Source organism: Lissotriton vulgaris, chromosome 5, assembly GCF_964263255.1.
Source record: "Lissotriton vulgaris chromosome 5, aLisVul1.2, whole genome shotgun sequence".
Lineage (NCBI taxonomy): Eukaryota > Metazoa > Chordata > Amphibia > Caudata > Salamandridae > Lissotriton > Lissotriton vulgaris.
In genome coordinates this window covers 1,888,432,384-1,888,452,510 of record NC_141693.1, presented here as the reverse complement: position 1 = coordinate 1,888,452,510, position 20,127 = coordinate 1,888,432,384, and the positions used below count along the sequence as shown (strand labels likewise).

General features: G+C 47.9%; 1 protein-coding gene across 1 annotated transcript in view; it reads right to left on the bottom strand.

The window, feature by feature from the left end:
* LOC147717632 (E3 ubiquitin-protein ligase TRIM39-like) overlaps positions 1 to 20,127 on the bottom strand; it is a 242,370-nt gene that overhangs the window by 210,621 nt on the left and 11,622 nt on the right. The window contains exon 3 of the mRNA XM_086924426.1: positions 8,416 to 8,646. Within this exon, the coding sequence (XP_086780552.1) occupies positions 8,416 to 8,646 (231 nt within the window). The remainder of the gene's footprint in view (positions 1 to 8,415; positions 8,647 to 20,127) is intronic.

Here is a 20,127-nt window from a genome sequence, read left to right as displayed (position 1 = left end):
CGCCTTCCTTGAATCCAACAACTCACTCGACCCCTCACAATCCGGCTTCCGAGCCAAACACAGCACCGAAACCGCCCTCATCGCTGCTACAGACGACATCCGAACGCTACTGGACAACGGAGAAACAGCTGCCCTCATCCTACTTGACCTCTCCGCAGCCTTCGACACGGTCTGTCATAGCACCCTCATACAACACCTCAGCAACGTCCGAATACAAGGAAAAGCTTTGGACTGGATCATCTTGTTCCTCGCCGGAAGAACCCAGAGAGTCCGCCTTCCCCCATTCAAATCAGAGGCCACAGAAGTCATCTGCGGCGTACCACAAGGATCATCACTCAGTCCCACCCTCTTCAACATTTACATGAGTCCCCTCGCATCCATCCCGCGCCAACACAACCTCAACATCATCTCCTACGCAGACGACACCCAGCTTATCCTCTCCCTCACCAAAGACCCAAACACTGCCAAAACCAATCTACACGAAGGAATGAAAGAAGTAGCCGAATGGATGAAGAACAGCAGCTTAAAACTAAACTCGGACAAAACAGAAGTCCTCATCTTAGGATCATCCCCCTCTGCCTGGGACGACTCATGGTGGCCTCCGGCCCTGGGTACAGCACCCATACCTACAGATCACGCACGTAACCTGGGCTTCATCCAAGACTCCTCCATCTCGATGACCAGACAAGTCAATGCCGTCTCATCCTCATGCTTCAACATCCTACGCATGCTCTAAAAAATCTTCCGTTGGATCCCCACCGAAACAAGAAAGACAGTCACCCACGCACTGGTCACTAGCCGACTGGATTATGGAAATACCATTTACGCCGGAACCACAGCCAAACTACAGAAAAAACTTCAACGCATCCAAAACGCCTCAGCCAGACTCGTACTGGACATCCCCCGTCAAGCTCATATTTCCGATCACCTGACAGACCTCCACTGGCTTCCCGTCAACAAGAGAATAGCGTTCCGTCTCCTCACCCACGCACACAAGGCCCTCTACGACCTAGGACCCGAATGCCTCAACACACGACTGTCCTTCTACACACCCACCCGCCAACTACGATCATCCAATCAAGCCCTCGCCTCGTGGACAAACTCAGTGTGGTGGACCGGGCTGCAGACATTGCTGAGGTAGCCTTCAGGCCCAAGGCCTGCCAGACAAGGCTGCTCTTTGACCTTCTTAGTCACTGCCTCTTGCTGTTACACTAGGTGCTCCTAAGTGCTAGTTAGCAGTACCACCTTTAAACTGTGCCCGCCACCACCCACTGGATGGTCTATAGGGACCCCTCCATGATTGAAGGACAGGTGCAGGTGAGGGCTTAGTTGCTTGCTATTTTGAGGCCGAACCGTCCATGGGGCAGAATCCGGTCTGTGCACAGCAGAAAAATCCCACAACAATGTTCCAGTGCCAGCTGCCTGCCACAAGCACAATCATGGAGAGCACGCTGTGAGAGTCACACAATTCCAATTGTGTGGTGAGCATGCTATCAGGAAAACAAATCAAAATTCAACCACTGGCTGGGATAATCATGGCAGGATTTCTTGTTGATGCTACAGAAGTGCCGGATTCTGGTTATTGTTTATGTTCTACAGTGACACCAGATGATCAGGTGGAGGGCCGTGCCTGGTGCATGTGTATTCAAGCTGCAGGGCGGAAGTCATATGTGTGTTTTTAGAGAGGTTTTGACACCATAGGTCACTACCCTGTTCCCTAATAGGAGTCGGTTATAAGCTCCTAATTGCGACGCTGGGCAACCAGTAGCGCAGTAGGTGCTGGCAGTGGCTGCTTTTGTTATAATATGAAGCGATGTGTTGTGATTCTCCCAGGAGCTATGGTATGCATGACTAACTCATTTTAGTGCAGTGATACGGACATTCAGTACTAAAATGCGTTAGGTCAAATCCAGATGCGTGGTACTTGACAGGGCTGTAATATGCCTGCTGCAAAACACCTGTGCCATGCATATCAAAGAACAATATTTTATGTGCACACCTCAGTGGGTTACTGCTTTTGTCGCAGAGATTCTGTTGTTACTGTGCATTTCATAAATTACATTCCTAATCTAGAACAGGAAGCTATGAACTGACATCCAAGAGCTGCATGTTACAGGTTAGAAAGTTATGTTTTTTCCCAGTCTTTCAATCCTGATGTTCCTTGGAAAGGTTTTCTTGGGTAGGAATAAATTCTTTTAAAGTCGACCCTAACCACGGTGTTATGAATCCTGACCTTGTCTTTCTCCAGATCAAGCACTCTAAAAGAGTGCCTACAAGTGTGGATGACGCGAATCTTACACCTTTTGGTCTCCTTTGCCTTATGTAACATTTTCTATGCACTAATTGAAAAATGTATGATTCATTGTGTCTGTATGTATGATTTTGAAAATGTGGAAAGTTTTGCTTTAGAAGCAGTGAATAATGGAGTAATTTTTAAATGTGGACTGTAACATCTGCATTTGTAAAGCAAGCCTTCATGCATTTGGGCATTCTGGCTGTAAGATAAGATGTTTGTTGCTGATGAGGTATGTTTCACGCAAGATTCCCTATTAGGCACGCTATGTTATACCGCCTTTAATTCTAATATGCTTTTGAGGGGAAACAACCTTTACAATGTAGTCATTACATCGCACTACATTTACAAAGCAGTCACTACATTGCATGTCACTACAACGCATGACATTACAACGCCCGCCATCACAACGCATGTCGCTACAACGCAGGCATTACATTGCATGTCGTTACAACGCATACCATTACAATGCATATTACGACTACATTATCCAACACTTACCCTACTGTTGCACCCCCTGGAGTTAGAATAGTCATGTTTACCCCTACACTATCTAACACTTACCCTACTGTTGCACCCACTGGAGTTAGAATTGTAATTTTTACTCCTACACTTTCCAACATTTATCTTAAATGCAATGTAATGGTATGCGTTGTAAAGGTATAATGCAATGTAATGGAATGTGCTGTAAATGTAGTTTTAAAAAATGCGTTGTAATGGCATGTGATGTAAAATGATGCGTTGTAAAGGATGTTGCGATGTAAAAACTGCATTGTGAAGGCATGCGTTGTAACGTCATACATTCCTTTTGAGGCACCAAGTTTGTTGAAGAGACTAAGCCTGGTGGGGCAGCACATATAAAGAAGGTGGGACTGTGTCTGACAAAACGTAGGGTGTTGAAAATGCACTGGAGAAAGTTTAAATATCCCTCATTTCCAATGAATGCATGATGATGCATAAAGCACAATCATGTACGAGATTCCATACATTCTAAATGGTACCTCTGCTATGAGAGAACTCATGTAGAGGCATGCACCATATGCTATACACACATACACAATACTCCCCAATGATGTCCCATTCTGTTTCCATCTCATTTGTCTCGGGCAGTAATAGTTAGGAATGTCTCTCAGCCCTTGCCAATTACATTATCCCAAACATACTAGATGGTACCTCTACCTTTACACTCTTATGAAGAGGCATACTACCATTCTGTTTGAACCTTCTTCCTCCAAAGGCAGCAGCAGGCAGGAGTGTCTCAGAGCTTAGCCAGTAGCATTATTCCAGACACACTAAGGGTCCCTTGATTTGATACATCTCATGTAGAACATGCTCCATAAGTAGCATGCATACACACTACTCCCAAGTGCTGACCCCATTCTGTTTTTCCTATCTTTCTCCCAGTACAGTAGCAGGCATGCATGTCTCTGGCTTAGCCAGTAGTATTCTTCCATATATACTAAATAATAGAGATCTCATGTAAAACATGCACTATAAGCAGTATGCAACTCTATATCCCCCAGAGCTTCCTCTATTCTGTTTCTGTGTGAACAGAACAAGGAGAACGCTATATAATAATAATAAGTCCATTTGTAAAACGCCATGGTTACACTGATGCCAGTGTGTCCTCGCGCTACGGTAAAGTCAGCCAGAAAACAGAGCCCAAGCCAACCTGACGTATCCTTGAGGAAAGAGAAGTGTTTTTAATTTTTTCCTAAAACATCTCTCTTGGGTCTCCATCCGGAGCTCTATCGGGAGGGCATTCCATTGTTTTGCCGCCAGTAGTCGAAAGGACCGGCCACCCATCCTGGCTTTTTTATAGCTGGGACACGTACCAAACCAACCCCACCCGACCTCAGCTGACGGGAAGGAATGTGCGGGGACACAAGTTCTGCTAAGTACACAGGGGCCTTTCCCTGCAGAATCCGGTGGCAGACGCAGAGTGCTTTAAAGACGATTCTTTCTTTGATCGGGCGCCAGTGGAGCGCCGCCCGAGCTGCCCTGGCAGATGACTTTCTTGGGCGCCTCAAAATGAGGCGGGCGGCTGCATTCTGCAGTCCCTGCAGGCGCAACAAGCATCTGGCTGGTGCGCCTAGATACAGAATGTTGCCATAGTCTAGGCGTGAAGTCACCAGCGCATGGACCAGCGTCTTCCTAGCCTCCATGGGTAGTAGGTCTCAGGTTTTTCCCAGGACCTTCAGGATTCCGAAGCACGTACCTGCCACCCGCCTAGTTTAGTAGTCGAAAGAAAGGCTAGGATCTAGCCAGACTCCCAGGTTTTTCGCCTGTGCGCATGGCGAAGGCGGCCCCCAGGTCCTCGGACCACCATGCCGACGACCGCACAGTTGGGGCCCGCCCCACCACCAGCACCTCTGTCTTGTCGCCATTCAGCCTTAGGCAGTTATCAGCCATCCATGTAGCCAATTCTTGCATGCATGCCCTGAAGCTGGCGGCGGCCGACTCCGGCACCTGGGTTAGGGAGACTACCAGCTGTGTGTCGTCAGCATAGGATACGGCCCTGATCGCAAACCCCTCCGCAATCTCCGCCACGGGAGCAACGTAGATATTAAACAGGGTAGGGCTCAGGGTCGATCCCTGCGGCACTCCTTGACTCAGCTTGATGACCCAGGAGTAGTGTTCGCCATGTCTCACCTGAAAGCACTGCCCGACAAGAAGGATTTTAACCAGCCCAAGGTACTACTAGACACCCCACCTTTCTGCAAGCATTTCACCAGGGTATGGTGGGCTACAGTGTCAAAGGCGGCACTTAGGTCTAGTAGAATTAAAGCCGCCGTTTGACCAGCGTCCACGAATTGTCGGATGGACTCAGTGGCAAAAAGCAGAGCTGATTCGGTCAAATATCTGGCTCGAAAGCCGGACTGGGTCGGTGGAGAAGATCATGTTCCTCGATGTGGGCCGTTAGTTGTACAGTCACCACTTTTTCAGCCACCTTAGCGAAGTATGGCAAAAGGGAGATAGGGCGTAAGTTGTCTAGACGCTCCAACCCAAGGTGCGATTTCTTCGCGAGCGGCAGGACCACAGCTTCCATCCAGCAGCCAGGGACGCAACAAGTATCAAAGGAAGCCGTCACCAGGTGCCTTATAAAAGGCTCCAGGCATTCCAAACTCCCGTTTAACCTTATTGGTGGAGCCGGATCCCTAGGGGATCCAGACTTAATACTGTTACAGATTTTATTCAGTTGTTCCGGGGGGTGGGGGGGCTAGAATTCCTTCAACTCCCCCTCCCTCCACCGCAAGTTCTCCATCTTCCAGCCCCATCTCACTGCCCCTTGCCGCTTCCGGGAAGGTGGAATAGATTTTTTCCACCTTTTCGGAGAAATATTCGGCTATCTGATTACAAAGCCCCTCTGAGCCCACAACTGGTGCTGCTAAGCTGGTAATGGAGGTTAGCTCCTTGTAAACCTTGAAGAGCTCCCGGGTTGAGCTGCTGGCTGAATCAATTCTCTCTAGAATATGATCCGCCTTGGCCCTTCTGATAAGTTTGTGATAGTTCCTTAATTCCTTTTTATAAAGCTTGTTCCCCTGCTCTGAGTAATCTACCCTCCAAATCCTTTCCTGCCGTTTACATCCAGCTTTAGCTGCTCTCAGGGATTCCGAGTACCATGGGGCAGATTTCTGGGTTCTGAACTGTTTTTTCTTAGCCCATGGGGCTGTGCAGTCCAGGGTCTCCATGATGCATCAATCTAAGTTTTTACAGGCTGATTACGCATCGCTGCCACCCGGCGGGCCATCCTTCCCCAAGGCCTTATTAAAAAGTCCACTTGAAATATGCCCACGAGAAGCAGGTTAATAGTATTATATTCCCAACAATTGTCATGTGGAACTTATTTATATTGTACCACAATCTTATTTTAAAACAATGTGTGTAGACTCAATTCTGTTAGTCAGAAGAAAGGTACAGGACACCTTATTTGAATAGAAGTTAATTTATTTTCTAGGAACAATATAGCTCATACATCGAAAAACTGAAAATACTCCTATGTAATGAAAGATGTAATGAAGATGAACTGTAAACAGCTGCGTCGCTGACGCGTTGCTGGCATAGATTACCATAGGGTTTTATTTTATGGCCATTATGGAGATAGGTGTATACATTTTGGTTCACACATTGAGCATTATTGAGAAATTGATCCATGCTTTAGCCTTGAAATTTAAGTAGCTCAATGAAGAGCCCTTTAGTGATCCATTGCAGTCAGTTTTAGGAGCTGCTCTGCTTAAAGCCATGAGTGGCTGATAGGTTTAAAGGAGTTGCACAGCCTAATGAGATTTCACTGATCAATGGTGATATGAGAGACCAACAGTGCGAATGATGAAGGGGAATGGAACTGACTGGGCAAGAGGAGTGATGATTGTCATCCGACTTGAGGGAGCGTTTAGTGTTGAGATGTAGGGGGAGGGTTTTTTCTAAGGTTTTGGGAAAGAAGTCTTTTTCTTGTCTGCTCCAGTTGATTCCATTTGGACCTCACACAAACCCATCTGCTTCTTGCCAAGATTGGTGCCTTTAGTCTAGCCTTTGCTGAAATACAATGGCAATGACATAGGTTCTGTTTAACTTTTAGTGTCACAGTAGATGGTCATGGTGATTGAAGTGGAGGGCAGGCAGTAATAAGAATAAGTGACTCTCCGATTTGTCCTTTGTACATTTTAACAGGAGGGAGTGGGCCTCTAATCTCAGCTTGCCAAATTCATTGCATGATGTTAAGCCTGCAAGATCCATGAAATGCATTAAATGTGCTGTTTGAGAAGCTACATGAAATAGTTTTTCAATTTTCCAGCCTTTCGACTCCACTAAAACGGGTAACAGTCTGCTCTTGCAAACTTTGTTCATCAATGCCAGGTTCAGATTTGGATTTGTGGTGAACAAAGTAAGAGGCCCTAATGGGGATCGATACTCAAAATCAGTAGTAACAAATCAAATCGGACAGGATTGCAGAAGTGCATAGGTGCCCTTTGAACCTCCTTCCACTATAAGCATATTGAATAGAAATTAGGATTGGGTGTAAATGATTTCCTGAAGGCTGATTTTGCATGAATTGAGGGTGGAAACTTTGGGCTGGTTTGTGGGCTGAAACCGGTCTGCGTTAGGTTGAATTTGGGCTTGAACTTGGACAGCACTGGGCTTGGTACGGGTATGAAAATCTGGCAACATTGGCGGCAGTGTTTGAGCCTCCAGTCACTTACTTGAACTCTGCAGCACGTGAGGGGAAGCGCCCAGTCACGCCATGCCCAAGACGGTGCCGGCAGGTCAGCATCCCAGGTGCAGTAAAGAGTGGCAGAAGGGGTGCCCCTTAGCGGCCCCTCTCCTGCAAGTTCAGGCGCCACACTGCTCTTCTCCACCACCAAATGCAGCTTCCAAGCCCCTGCCTCTCCATCAGCAGGAGAAGTGCCGCTTAGTGGCTGAAGCAGGCCCCTAGCTAAAGCAAGTTGTCATCACTCAGGCCCAGTGGAAGCAGGTAGGACTGTGACAGGCTTAGCGGGTGCTGAAGTCAAGAGTTCTCGGCAGTCCCACAGTCTGGAGTCTCAGAAGTGCTTTCACCTCATGTCTGTAGTCACCAGGAGTGCAGTGCTCGGTATGTGGCTACAGGGCCGTCGCCGCCATCTTTAGTTTCCGTCTCGACTCAGGCACCTAAAGGCAAGGATCTGGCAAAGCTGGGTGCAGCCACCGCCATCAATCCCAGCAGTGGGTTCCCCCACAAATGGACAAATGGAGGGAGGTTTCTGGAGGCCCTCAGATGGTTTGTAGTGGCAGAATGGTACTGGATGGGGATCAGCGGTGCGAAGGTCTGAGCAAAGCTGCTCACTCCAACTCCATTGGTGTCAGGCCACGCCCCCGCAATGGTCCTCCAGTTGACTGCAGTTTGACAGCAGTGCCCCTTGAATGACTAGGCACAGCGATGAAATCCAGAATCTCTGTTATCCCTCTCATCCCGGTCCCCTTTTCCCTGGTATGCTTCTAACCATCATATCATTTGGTAAACAGTTTTCAATGGGTTCAGAGAAGTGTGAAAGCACTAGATCTGGTTTACAAGGTTGGTACTTTCTGACAATAAAGAAGGGATGCTGTTCATCTTCTTGTTATATAGATTTATACCCTTTTCTTACCTTAAATATCTCCACATCCTGCTGCTGACACTTCATTTCAATCTCTGTGATCAGGTTCCTCAGGACAGATTGCTCTTCCTCTAATTTTGTTACTGTCTCCTTGATGCTTTGAAGACTCTCCTTCTCTTCCTCCTCCAGCCTTCTGAGGTGACAAGACTTTTTCTTTTCCAAAATCTTTTGCATCTTCTCAAACTCATTAGAGATTCTCTCTCTCTCACTCTTGAACTCGGCCTGCAACATAAAAGTAAATCACATTGTCACACAGCTGTCACCAGAAACATTTAATAAATGCATCGATCAAAACAGGGCCTGACCCATTATGGTGCAGGTTTTCTTCTCATTCACTGGGTGATTGAGGGCCACAGTATATGCCACACCAGGGAAAGAGACGTCCAATGGTAGGACAGCACGTTGTTCTTTCCTTGCATGGACATTTCCTATGCTAATATTTGAAATATTGGTGGAAGAGGGTTGATGTTTTGTCGTCTGAGAAGAGCAGAGAATGGCTGTATTCCAAGCTTTAATAGAAAAACAGACATATTTATGGGAAAATTGAAATTGTTTTCAAAGCACTGGACATTTGTTTTGAATAGCTGAGGGGAAGACAGAGATCTGAGATTGATCTTAGATCGCTTTAGGTTGCCATCTTTGGTGAAGAGTTTCTGATGATGGGAGATATTTCGACGTTGTAGGAGATACATGGCTCCGTAAACCCCAGGTCGGACTAGCAGTGTCTGTGGTCACTTTCCACAGGGATTAGCAGCCCTCAAAGCACAGACTCACACTTCCATTAAAGTGTGCAGAGCTTGGTTAGGCCCACCTCTGCTCTTCACCCAGAAGAGGCCAGAAATAAACAAATGACTGCATGGCTCTGATGTGGTACAGAGAAGCCTTTTTAAATTGAGCACTATTTTTATCCGTTCTACTCTCGAAAAATGTAGTTTATTTTTCTTGAGATGCTTCAGGGCTCACAGAAAGTAACAAAAAGTATGCGATGTAATGGGAAGAAGGAGAGATGGGTAATTACCTGAGGTCGACAGGGCTTTGTTTTTCAGCAGTAGATGGAGTGTAAGACAAAAGTGTGCATCCCTCCCAGGAACTTTTGTTTTATAAAGAAGTACTAGTAATGCAATCGTATATAAACATTTTTACAATTGCATATTCTTATAATGTGTAACTTTTTAGGTTTCTCCTAGCGCAGCGTGCATGCGCTGCTAGGGGAGGTCCTCTTGGAATCACTTCAGACTTCCAAGAGGCTTCTCCGTGTGGGTCTGCCTCCTCCCACACATCCCATTGGCCTTTGTGTGTGGCTTTCAATAATTGAAAGCATGCAAATGGCCAAAGATGGGTGCATGTCCCGCCTTCCCTCAAAAATTTCACTCCCATGGCCTAGGGGTCTCAGGAGCGAGCAGCAGCGTGCATTGCCAGCTGCATTCCTCCATGATCGTTATCTTGGCTTTCGCGGCCGCGCTTGTTATTTTTATTGCTTCCTCAAGCCCACTGATGTGCTCTGTTCTGCTGGCCCCACCCTTGAAACCTTCCCCAGCACTCCCTCCCGAAACGGTTCCTCCGCTTCCCCACTCTCTCCTGTAGTGCTGCAAACTCAGGCTGAGTGCCATACTTACCATGAAGCAGTCTTTCACCCCAGGGACCTCCAGTAGGTATGTGTCCCACCACTAGGAGTACACCCCCTCCCCCGGCAGCTGAGTGCGGGTTCCGTCTGTCCCGTCCGCTCTTTTGAGGAGTTCCTCTGCGTGCTGTGTGCTCAGTGCTGCACCCGGCACAGCACTCCCTCCCGAAGCAGTTCCTCGGCTTCCCCACTCTGTCCCGTAGCACTGCAAACACTCCTTTCTGACCCTCAGCACTCAGTTTCTCTGACAGTTCTCTCTTGTTTTGGTTGCTCTGCTCCCACCCCCCACCCGCAGTCAAGTTCACAATGCTCCCACCCCCCTCCCGTTCTCCGTAGCCCGGCTGCAGAAGTCACCTTCTTCGGGGAGCAGCGTGTGTTTATTCTTTTCGGGTTTTTTCCACACGAGTCCCAGTATTAGCTGTTTTGTGCACCATACTCCTGCACTCCTCTTCGTCTGCGTACATAACTAAAAAATATTAATTATAACCTCAACTGAGTTCAAAAACCACTCAATCCATTCTCCTGGGTCTTCAGAAGCACCACAATTATTTAGAAATCCCTCTCTCCGACACTTAAGTTGAATTCCTTTTGCTCGCTCTTGAATGTCTGCTTTTTAGGTTTCAGCTGGCGTCCGCTGTGCAGCAGCGTTCGCTCAGGCGAAAACTTTTGTGAAGAGTATGGTGCCTTTGTCACGCCTCTCACTTCCATTGGCTAGCTCCATAAATGGAGGCTAGCCATTGGAAGTGAGATCTGTCTGTCATGGTTCGAGGCGATTCATGGGCGTTCCAGCGATGTTTTTCTCATCCCGCCCCTTTGCGATCGTCATGCGGCGGTGGGCGGTTGTTTATTTAATTTTTTTTTCCAAACTTTGTTTTCGCCATTTTTAAAGTGTTGTTTTCAGGGGTGGGTTGTGCGATGTCCCGCTCTCAGTTCCCGCCCCCCCCTCCCGCTGTCCGTGTGCCCGTTCCTGCTCCCCTCCCGCTGTTCGTGTGCCCGTTCCCGCCCTCCCTCCCTCCCTCCCGCTGTCCGAGCAGCGTGTGTTTATTCTTTTCGGGTTTTTTCCACACGAGTCCCAGTATTAGCTGTTTTGTGCACCATACTCCTGCACTCCTCTTCGTCTGCGTACATAACTAAAAAATATTAATTATAACCTCAACTGAGTTCAAAAACCACTCAATCCATTCTCCTGGGTCTTCAGAAGCACCACAATTATTTAGAAATCCCTCTCTCCGACACTTAAGTTGAATTCCTTTTGCTCGCTCTTGAATGTCTGCTTTTTAGGTTTCAGCTGGCGTCCGCTGTGCAGCAGCGTTCGCTCAGGCGAAAACTTTTGTGAAGAGTATGGTGCCTTTGTCACGCCTCTCACTTCCATTGGCTAGCTCCATAAATGGAGGCTAGCCATTGGAAGTGAGATCTGTCTGTCATGGTTCGAGGCGATTCATGGGCGTTCCAGCGATGTTTTTCTCATCCCGCCCCTTTGCGATCGTCATGCGGCGGTGGGCGGTTGTTTATTTAATTTTTTTTTCCAAACTTTGTTTTCGCCATTTTTAAAGTGTTGTTTTCAGGGGTGGGTTGTGCGATGTCCCGCTCTCAGTTCCCGCCCCCCCCTCCCGCTGTCCGTGTGCCCGTTCCTGCTCCCCTCCCGCTGTTCGTGTGCCCGTTCCCGCCCTCCCTCCCGCTGTCCGTTCCCGCCCTCCCTCCCGCTGTCCGTGCTCCGTGTGACTGCTATTGTCGGCGGTTACTTCCCTGGCTGTTCGTTTGTTTGGAGATTGCATTAGTGCTGTTCTCTTAATTCCATCTCAGGGACAGCATAGGTCTATGTTCGTTTATTTACGTTCTTTTTTCGGAATCTGTGTTTCCGAGGTTATTAGCCTTTCCTGTACTCTTCCCCCGCCCTTGTGCTCCACCCGGCAGCCGGGTTTTGCTCCACCGTCCGGCCGGGCACAGCCAGCCACTCTTCCCCTGCCCTTGTTCCAACCTTCAGTGACTTATCCATTCCTGCACTAGGAGAAGGAAAGACAAGAAATAAGGGGACACACTTCACTCTAATTTGGAACCCTAACATTCCTTTCCTTCAGTCTGGCCTCTGCCCATCATTCTTCACAACATACAAGGTCTCAGGCTATTTCTGAAGGGGACAGAGGAACATTCAACGTGAAACAGACAGCGCTGCACATCACGCAGACAACATCTCTGCTGCACTGTTGCACTGCACTGAGTCATTTTCACTGCAGTACTCGGGCAGTGTGATCCTAACAGCAGCACTGCACATTCACCCTCAGAACTCGGGGTAACACGGTGCAGCTCTACACAGAGCATGCATGCTCGTGGGCCCGATTTCGGCGGGATGCTATCGATTTTTGGAGCAAAAAAATGCTTTTCTTTAGGCTGTCTCCCGTCTGAACAGCATCTGTTTCAATGGAAGTGAAAGGGGTAAATCCATGCTCCCGATTGTGTTTTTAGACTCTCCCACCTCCCTCCTCTAAAATGTTGGCCTGAATGCACAGAGTGACTGTCACTGTAGCAATGCACATGGTGGCACTGACTCAGTGCAGCACTGCAGACTATGCCCTCACTGCATCACTCGACAGGGATCTCACTGAAGCATTAGAGAGACCTCACTGCAGCACTATAGAGCCTGGCCCTCACTGCAGGGCTGAACAGCGTCTCTCCAGTATACCAAGACACGCTCACAGCAGCACTGCACAGAGTGACAGTCATTATTGCTGCACTGGAGAGGCCTCACTGCAGAACTGTAGAGTCTGACCCTCACTGCAGGGCTGCACAGCGTCCCTCGAGTATACCAAGACACCCCCACAGCAGCACTGCACAGAGGGACCGCCATTATTACTGCACTGGAGAGACCTCACTGTAGAGAGCGTGACCCTCACTGCAGGGCTGCACAGAACAGCCCTCCGTGCAGTACTACACAAAGAAGCGCTTAATGGAGAAATGCACTGAATAATCCTCATTACCACACTACAAACAGTACCCCCCTCAGCAGCACTGCACTAGAGGGCAACACTGCAAGGTGATAATCATTACATCACTGCCCAGACCGACTCTAATTACAGCACTGCACACTGTGGCCTCCTCTGCAGCACTGCACACTGTGGCCTCCTCTGCAGCACTGCACACTGTCTTCTCCTCTGCAGCACTGCACACTGTGGCCTCCTCTGCAGCACTGCATATTCACCCTCACTGCAGAAATGTGTGTGTGGCTGGCTCTGGGTGTGTGTGTGTGTGGCTGGCTCTGGGGGTGTTTGTGTGGCTCTGGGTGTGTGTGTGTGTGCTAGTAATTGCTGTCTGCTGAGCTCGTCCGTAGGGTACAATAGGTCTCACATTTGCGAGAGATTAAGCTAATGGCAATGTAAATGACAATGCCATTTATTTATCTGTTTTCAAAAACAACACATAAATACAAATTTTGTCATTTACAATGCCAATAGCTCAAACTTTTCCAAAGGCGAAACCATTGCATTGTAAATGCTTGTTCCAATGTTACATCTCTATGAGACTCCTGCATACACTGTTTGGGGCCTGAAGTCATGTACAGGCTTTCCTCCCACTAGCACACTCATGCAAGTTTGTATTTCTAATGTGTTCCTGTTGTGATTGTTTGGTAACGTCTCTGGTAAAGCGCTTTGTAAAATCACAAAAATAAATAAATAAAATCGAAATGCCGCAGCTGTTGCGGGTTGACACGTGCTTACATCCTCCCTGTATGCAGCGTATGGCACATTTGAAATATGTAGCACTGTTCTTGGGGCACCTGATGCGTGTGCTTAGCGACGTTTGTGAAGATGTGAACAAGGCGAATGCCATTGTCATAGCTAGTTTCATTCGCTTTGCGTTGTAGGGTTTCTTACTCAACTGGTAATTGCTTTATCTGTGCAGTTGACTGATTTGCTGTCCTGGTGCTCACTCTCTCCTTCTGCCCTCTGCTGTTTTAGCCTGGCGTGGCCTGAATGGAAATGCAGCACTGGCTGCTGCCTTTGTTCTCAAACAAAGAAACCGAGACCAATAGCAGGAGCAGTGACTTGCCTGCAAGTGATCTAACTCAATGAGGTGTCAATCTAGCTCCCTGGTGGGAAAAGGCAGCTCTTTTGTGCCCACCTCTGTCTTGGAAACACAAGAGGGGGGAAACACTTAATCAGAGGTACACAAGGGGGACTGTGCTGCAGACTCTCCCAGAATCTGTATATTTTTTTCTTTTTGGTAATGATTTTGTATTTTTGCTTACGGGGGCCCACTTCTGCAAGCTACCCGACACTGCTCCCAATGCCGCAAGCTTTCACACGTTCCTCACGTCTGCAAGCTTTCCTCAGCTGCCTCTTCACCACTGCAAGCTACTCGACACCGCTCCCAATGCCACGAGCTTCTACACCTTCCAATTTTGGCTTAATATAATTGAACCACTCAGGATAATGTGCTGCATGGCTAAATATTTATAAGTTCCCAAAGGCGAGACCTATTGACTATGCCAATGCTTGTTTGTAGTCGTGTTTCAAACCCTCACTACATGCAGAATTCGGTCCTATGCACTGCTGTTAAAGTTTCAGATGCTCCTACTGATAATAAAGAGTTGCTTTCTACAGAGCTCTACAGCTCTTCTAAGTTGGGTTCACACTATTTTAAATACCCCAGTGCCTACAATTTTGAGGTCACGCGCACATGCAAACAAGTGCATTAGCCTGCAAAGTTATCTCACTGCTATTGCAAGTGCAATGATTGTTGGGAAATCTGTTTCTCTCCCCCAAATCTAAATGACAAAGATTCGCCCCTGGAAAGGTCTTGGTCAAAGTACATTTCATGATTTGGAACTGAACTACAGCTGCGTGTCGGCATAGGTCGGCAGGACGCATCGTTTAAGAAAGTCTGGCAAGATGTTTTCTATCCACATAATGGGCCAGATACATCAAAGGGTTTTGCCCATTCTGTGTCAATGGGAAAATGTGTTCATGCACATGGCCCAATGTCTTTTTCTTTTGTACTAAAGCAAAGGTTACTCTGATTCATTCAACAAGTGTAAATATAGGAGAAGGAAGAAGTTTATTTGGGGATCATCAGCACACGTGAAACTCCAGTTCACTGCTCCTCGGAGATGCTTTAAAATACTTGCTAAGTACATGCATGAAAAATCAGAACTGACTGTAGACTCAATTTGTTTCCAAAAATCTTTCAAGTATGCTTAGGATCAACCATTGAATTAGCACTAAACCATGCCTGCTGAAAAACAATTCTAATCACATGCCATTGATAAATTCAGTAGGTCCTGTGTTATTTTTGTGAAAAGGGAGAGAGAGAAAAGGAGAGAGAAAGAGAGAGAGAGAGAGAGAGCGAGAGTTTTCTGACACATGGACCATCTTCAATTTTGCTCTTGCAAGGATGAGCCCAGTGCATAATTTAGAAATTCAAACAACAGTGGAACTTTCAATAGCACCTGACACACAGTCCCAAATAATTATGGCTTGCTGCACTTCACCTCCAATACCAGCCACTGTATTATATGGCTGCACAGTAGAGTAAACATTTTAAAACATGGATTGGTGTACCCAAAAATGCAAAAGTCGAAAAATCTTCAAGTCTGTTTATAGAAAAAATTCTTCCTTTATTTGATTCCAGTTTGATACATAAAGTCCAGCTACCAAACATTCAGCCAACGCGTTTCGTTCAAAATCAATTGAACTTCATCAGGGTTTATATATCTAATCCAGCATGGATCTTCTTATTCCATGAGCTAATAACAACAGTTTTCATACTTCGTTAACCATATGTGGCCTCCCATCTATTAATCATGTCCATATTCCTAAATGAAATCTGGCTGGGTCTTGAAATGAATCCCATTAGAAATGGGATACTGGTATTACCATAGCCAATAGGTCTCGCCTTTGAGACCTTATAAGTGTTGAACAAGAGATATTGACTTTGCCTATGTTTTTAAGCTGTGCTGTACATTAGTTTGTAGAATGCTGCAAAGTTATAATAAAGAAGTGTTTAAAGAATTTTTGTTACTTTATATATGGCCAAGAAAGCATTACGTCCAAGTGAAAGACTATATTAAAACAGTATTACCTATAAATAATGTCTTGATCTAATTTGGTTCTTTAAATGCTGCCAACTTGTTTTTGTGTGTGCCAATCAATCAATCAATCAATACATTTGTAGAGTGCGCTACTCACCCGTGAGGGTATCAAGGCGCTGAAGGGAGGGGGGGGGGTGCCACTACTGCTCGAATAGCCAGGTCTTTGAGGTGTCTCCTGAAGGTGAGATGGTCCTGGGTCAGTCGTAGGTGTGCGGGGAGGGAGTTCCATGTCTTGGCTGCCAGGTAGGAGAACGATCTTCCTCCGGTGGTAGCTCTGCGAATCCGTGGGACGGTGGCGAGGGCGAGGCTGGTGGAGCGGAGCTGGCGGTGTGGGTGTAGAATGAGAGGTGGTTGTTGAGGTATTCGGATCCCATGTTGTGGGGCGCTTTGTGTGCGTGGGTGAGCAGCCTAAACGTGATCCTCTTATTGACGGGGAGCAAGTGCAGGTTTCTCAGGTGGGCGGATACGTGGTTGTGGCGAGGGATTTCGAGGATGAGCCTTGTGGAGACGTTCTGTAGGCACTGAAGGCATTTCTGAAGTTTGGCTGTGGTTCCTGCGTATAGGGCGTTCCCGTAGTCCAGTCGGCTGGTGACGAGGGCCTGGGTGACCGTCTTTCTGGTTTCGGTGGGGATTCACCGGAAGATCTTTCGGAGCATGCGCAGGGTGTTGAAACATGAGGACAAGACTGCGTTGACTTGCTTGGTCATCGTGAGGGAGGAGTCCAGGATGAATCCCAGGTTGCGTGCGTGGTCCGTGGGTGTCGGTGCGGTGCCCAGCGTTGTGGGCCACCAGGAGCCGTCCCAGGCAGATGGGGATTGTCCGAGGATGAGGAGCTCCGTCTTGTCCGAGTTGAGCTTCAGACGGCTGTTCTTCATCCATTCTGCGACATCTTTCATTCCGTTCTGGAAGTTGGCTTTGGCGGTGAGAGGGTCTTTGGTGAGGGAGAGTATCAGTTGGGTGTAGTCGGCGTAGGAGATGTTGATGTTGTGTTTGCGTGCGATGGTGGCTAGGGGGCTCATGTAGATATTGAAGAGGGTTGGGCTGAGTGAGGAGCCCTGGGGTATGCCGCAGATGATCTTGGTGGCCTCGGAGCGGAAGGGAGGGAGGCGGACTCTCTGGTTTCTGTCGGAGAGAAACGATGTGATCTAGTCCAGGGCCTTTCCTTGGATCCCAGTGTTGTAGAGGCGGGTTATTAGGGTGCGGTGGCAGACGGTATCCAAGGCTGCCGAGAGGTCCAGGAGGATGAGAGCGGCTGTCTCTCCGTTGTCCATCAGGGTCCTGATGTCATCGGTGGCTGCAATGAGGGCGGTCTCGGTGCTGTGGTTGGCTCGAAATCCGGACTGGGATGGGTCGAGCAAGTTGTTTGCTTCGAGGAATGCAGTCAGCTGTTTGTTGGCGGTCTTCTCGATGACTTTAGCCGGGAAGGGGAGAAGAGAGATGGGGCGGAAGTTCTTGAGGTCTTTGGGGTCCGCTGTTGGTTTCTTCAGAAGGGCGTTGATTTCTGCATGTTTCCAGCTTCCAGGGAAGGTGGCTGACGTGAAGGAGCTGTTAATGATGTTCCGGAGGTGGGGTGCGATGATGGTGTCGGCTTTGTTGAAGATATGATGAAGGCATGGGTCGGAGGGGGAGCCGGAGTGGATGGTGTTCATGACGCGGGTGGCGTCTTCAGTGCTGATGGGCATCCATGCGCTGGAACTGGTGGTGGGGGTCATTGGTTTGGTGGCTGGAGGCGGAGTCTGGGGTCCGAAGCTGTCGTGTATATCTGCGATCTTGCGGTGGAAGAATGTGGCGAGGGAGTTGCTGAGGTCTTGCGACATTGTGATGTCGTTGTTGCTGGCGCTGGGGTTGGAGAGATAGTTAGTGAGAGAATAAGTTGGTGAGAGAGTGAGTTAGTGAGAGATAGAGTGAGAGAGTTAGTGGGTTATTTAGTGAGAGGAAGGAACATACACCAGACCTCTTGTGACGAACAGATATGTGCAGTACACTTCACATAAACATTGCAGTATGCACAGATGTCATGGGCACACAATTACAAGCGAAGATCACAGCAAAAACATAAACTTCTAACTATTACACTACGTGGTCTAGGGGACATTGCAACATGCCAGTAGCGAAGGGCAGTAAAACATGCACGCAGATCCGATGGATGACATACTCACAATGCACCAAAAGTCATGCTCGGTACATGAAGAATGTCCACATAATGGAAAGGTGGCATTTCAGATGCCTGTTACTTCTGCATTGACTGTATGTCTTTCATGGTTCGTGCTGCCACGTGACTGCCTGCCAATGGTGGATTAATGTTGCCCGGGTGATCGTAAGGGGAAGGCGATAATGTAGCCTTAAAAGGGGTGGGGGAGGGGCTGTTGGCAGACAAGGGTCTGCCTTCACCAACCCTTCTGGGCACCAAGTCTGCCCCAGAGCAAAGCCGCATGGAGCTGCTCAGCAAGTCCTGGGAATGTGTCAAACCTTCCACGGTCTCTCGCGATGGCGACACTTCACACATGAGCTGGAAACCCACTCTATGAAAGCTCATTTTACTGCTCACACGGAGTGACAGCTCCTCTTCACTGGGTGAACAAGGAAAGAGTGTAGAAAAAGGGTCATGCGGAGGTTTGAAGGCCTACTCAGGGCACCAACTTTTTAAAAAGCACCATTTGAAATTGTCTCAAACTACGCAGTCATTGGGAGTCTCAGCCAAGGTGCCAAGGAACGTATGAATAATTTCTGAAAATTTGCATTTCACACTTAAGATGTAAATCTACCATTGGGGAGTTGGGGGGTAACCTGCATAAAAGAAAAATAAAAGCAGATCAGAATATCCTGCCGCACAGTTGCATTGCTAGGTTCATTGCCTGTTCTACAGGCTACCACCTACCGGCTTTCGGGATGTGGGCTGATGGGCCGTGTGCACAGCAGAATGTTGCTTGACGGAATGTCGTTATTTTATTGAAGCTGTCGGCGCAACTGTTTGTATGCTATAACTGTCTGCGACAAAAATAAAGTTTACAAAAAAAAAGATGTAAATCTACAGGCACGTTTGCATGTTAAGCACTGGGAACCATCGTCATAGCAGCGCAGCCCTACCCTGTGATAGGTGCCTTCATGGCCGACCCGCAGCTGTGAATAGCAGGAGCCCAGCTTTACAAGGGGTCCCGGTGGTGGTGACAGCACACAAACTGGGAAGCTGAAAATATGCTTTTCTCCTACAAGCAGCGAGTGCTTGTCTGCAATGAACCTGCAGGGAGCAAACGCTGCCAATAGGGGGCAGTGTGAGCACAAAAACAGGCTTTTCCAAGGCATGCACTGGGGCATGACGGCCTGAGGCAAGCTACCTTAATGGTATCAAAACAAACGTGAATAAGTAAAGCAAGCGCTCGAGAGCGGCCCTGAAAGTTAGAGTACTCGTTTTCAAGCACTTGCACTTGTGCTTGTGGTGTCATCCACCTTGCTGGAGCGAGCAGTGGCCATATGTTTGTAATTAACGTGGCCACGCCGCTGCTCGCTTCCGCAAGGTGGATGCCGCTACAAGCATGAGTGCAGTGCTAGAAAAGTGAAGACCGATGGCTAAAGGCCCTCCTAGTGCAACGCATTCGTGCTGCTTATGCGAGACCTAAAAATGCATCAGTAGTACCAACAATGCTTCAAATAACTCATTCAGAAAACAGAGCACGACATGAACTTACTTGAAGTATGAATGTGCCTTGAAAACACTCAGCGCACGTAAACAAGGAGAGACTGCTGGGGGCTACTAGAAGCCTGAGGGGCCAAAGCCTCAAGCTGTCTCTGTACAAAGGCTGCTTACACTTCTCTACTGTGACACCAGCTCTAAGAATGGAACATGAGTGAACCCAGCAATGAAGGAGGCTCCCAGAAGCTGTCCTTCAATGGAGCACACTAAAAGAGTTATGGATTCCTAGAATTTATCAACAATAACAATCCCTTATTTAAATTGTCAGTGTGATTCCTTGATCTGAACGAATTTTTTCTGGTTGGC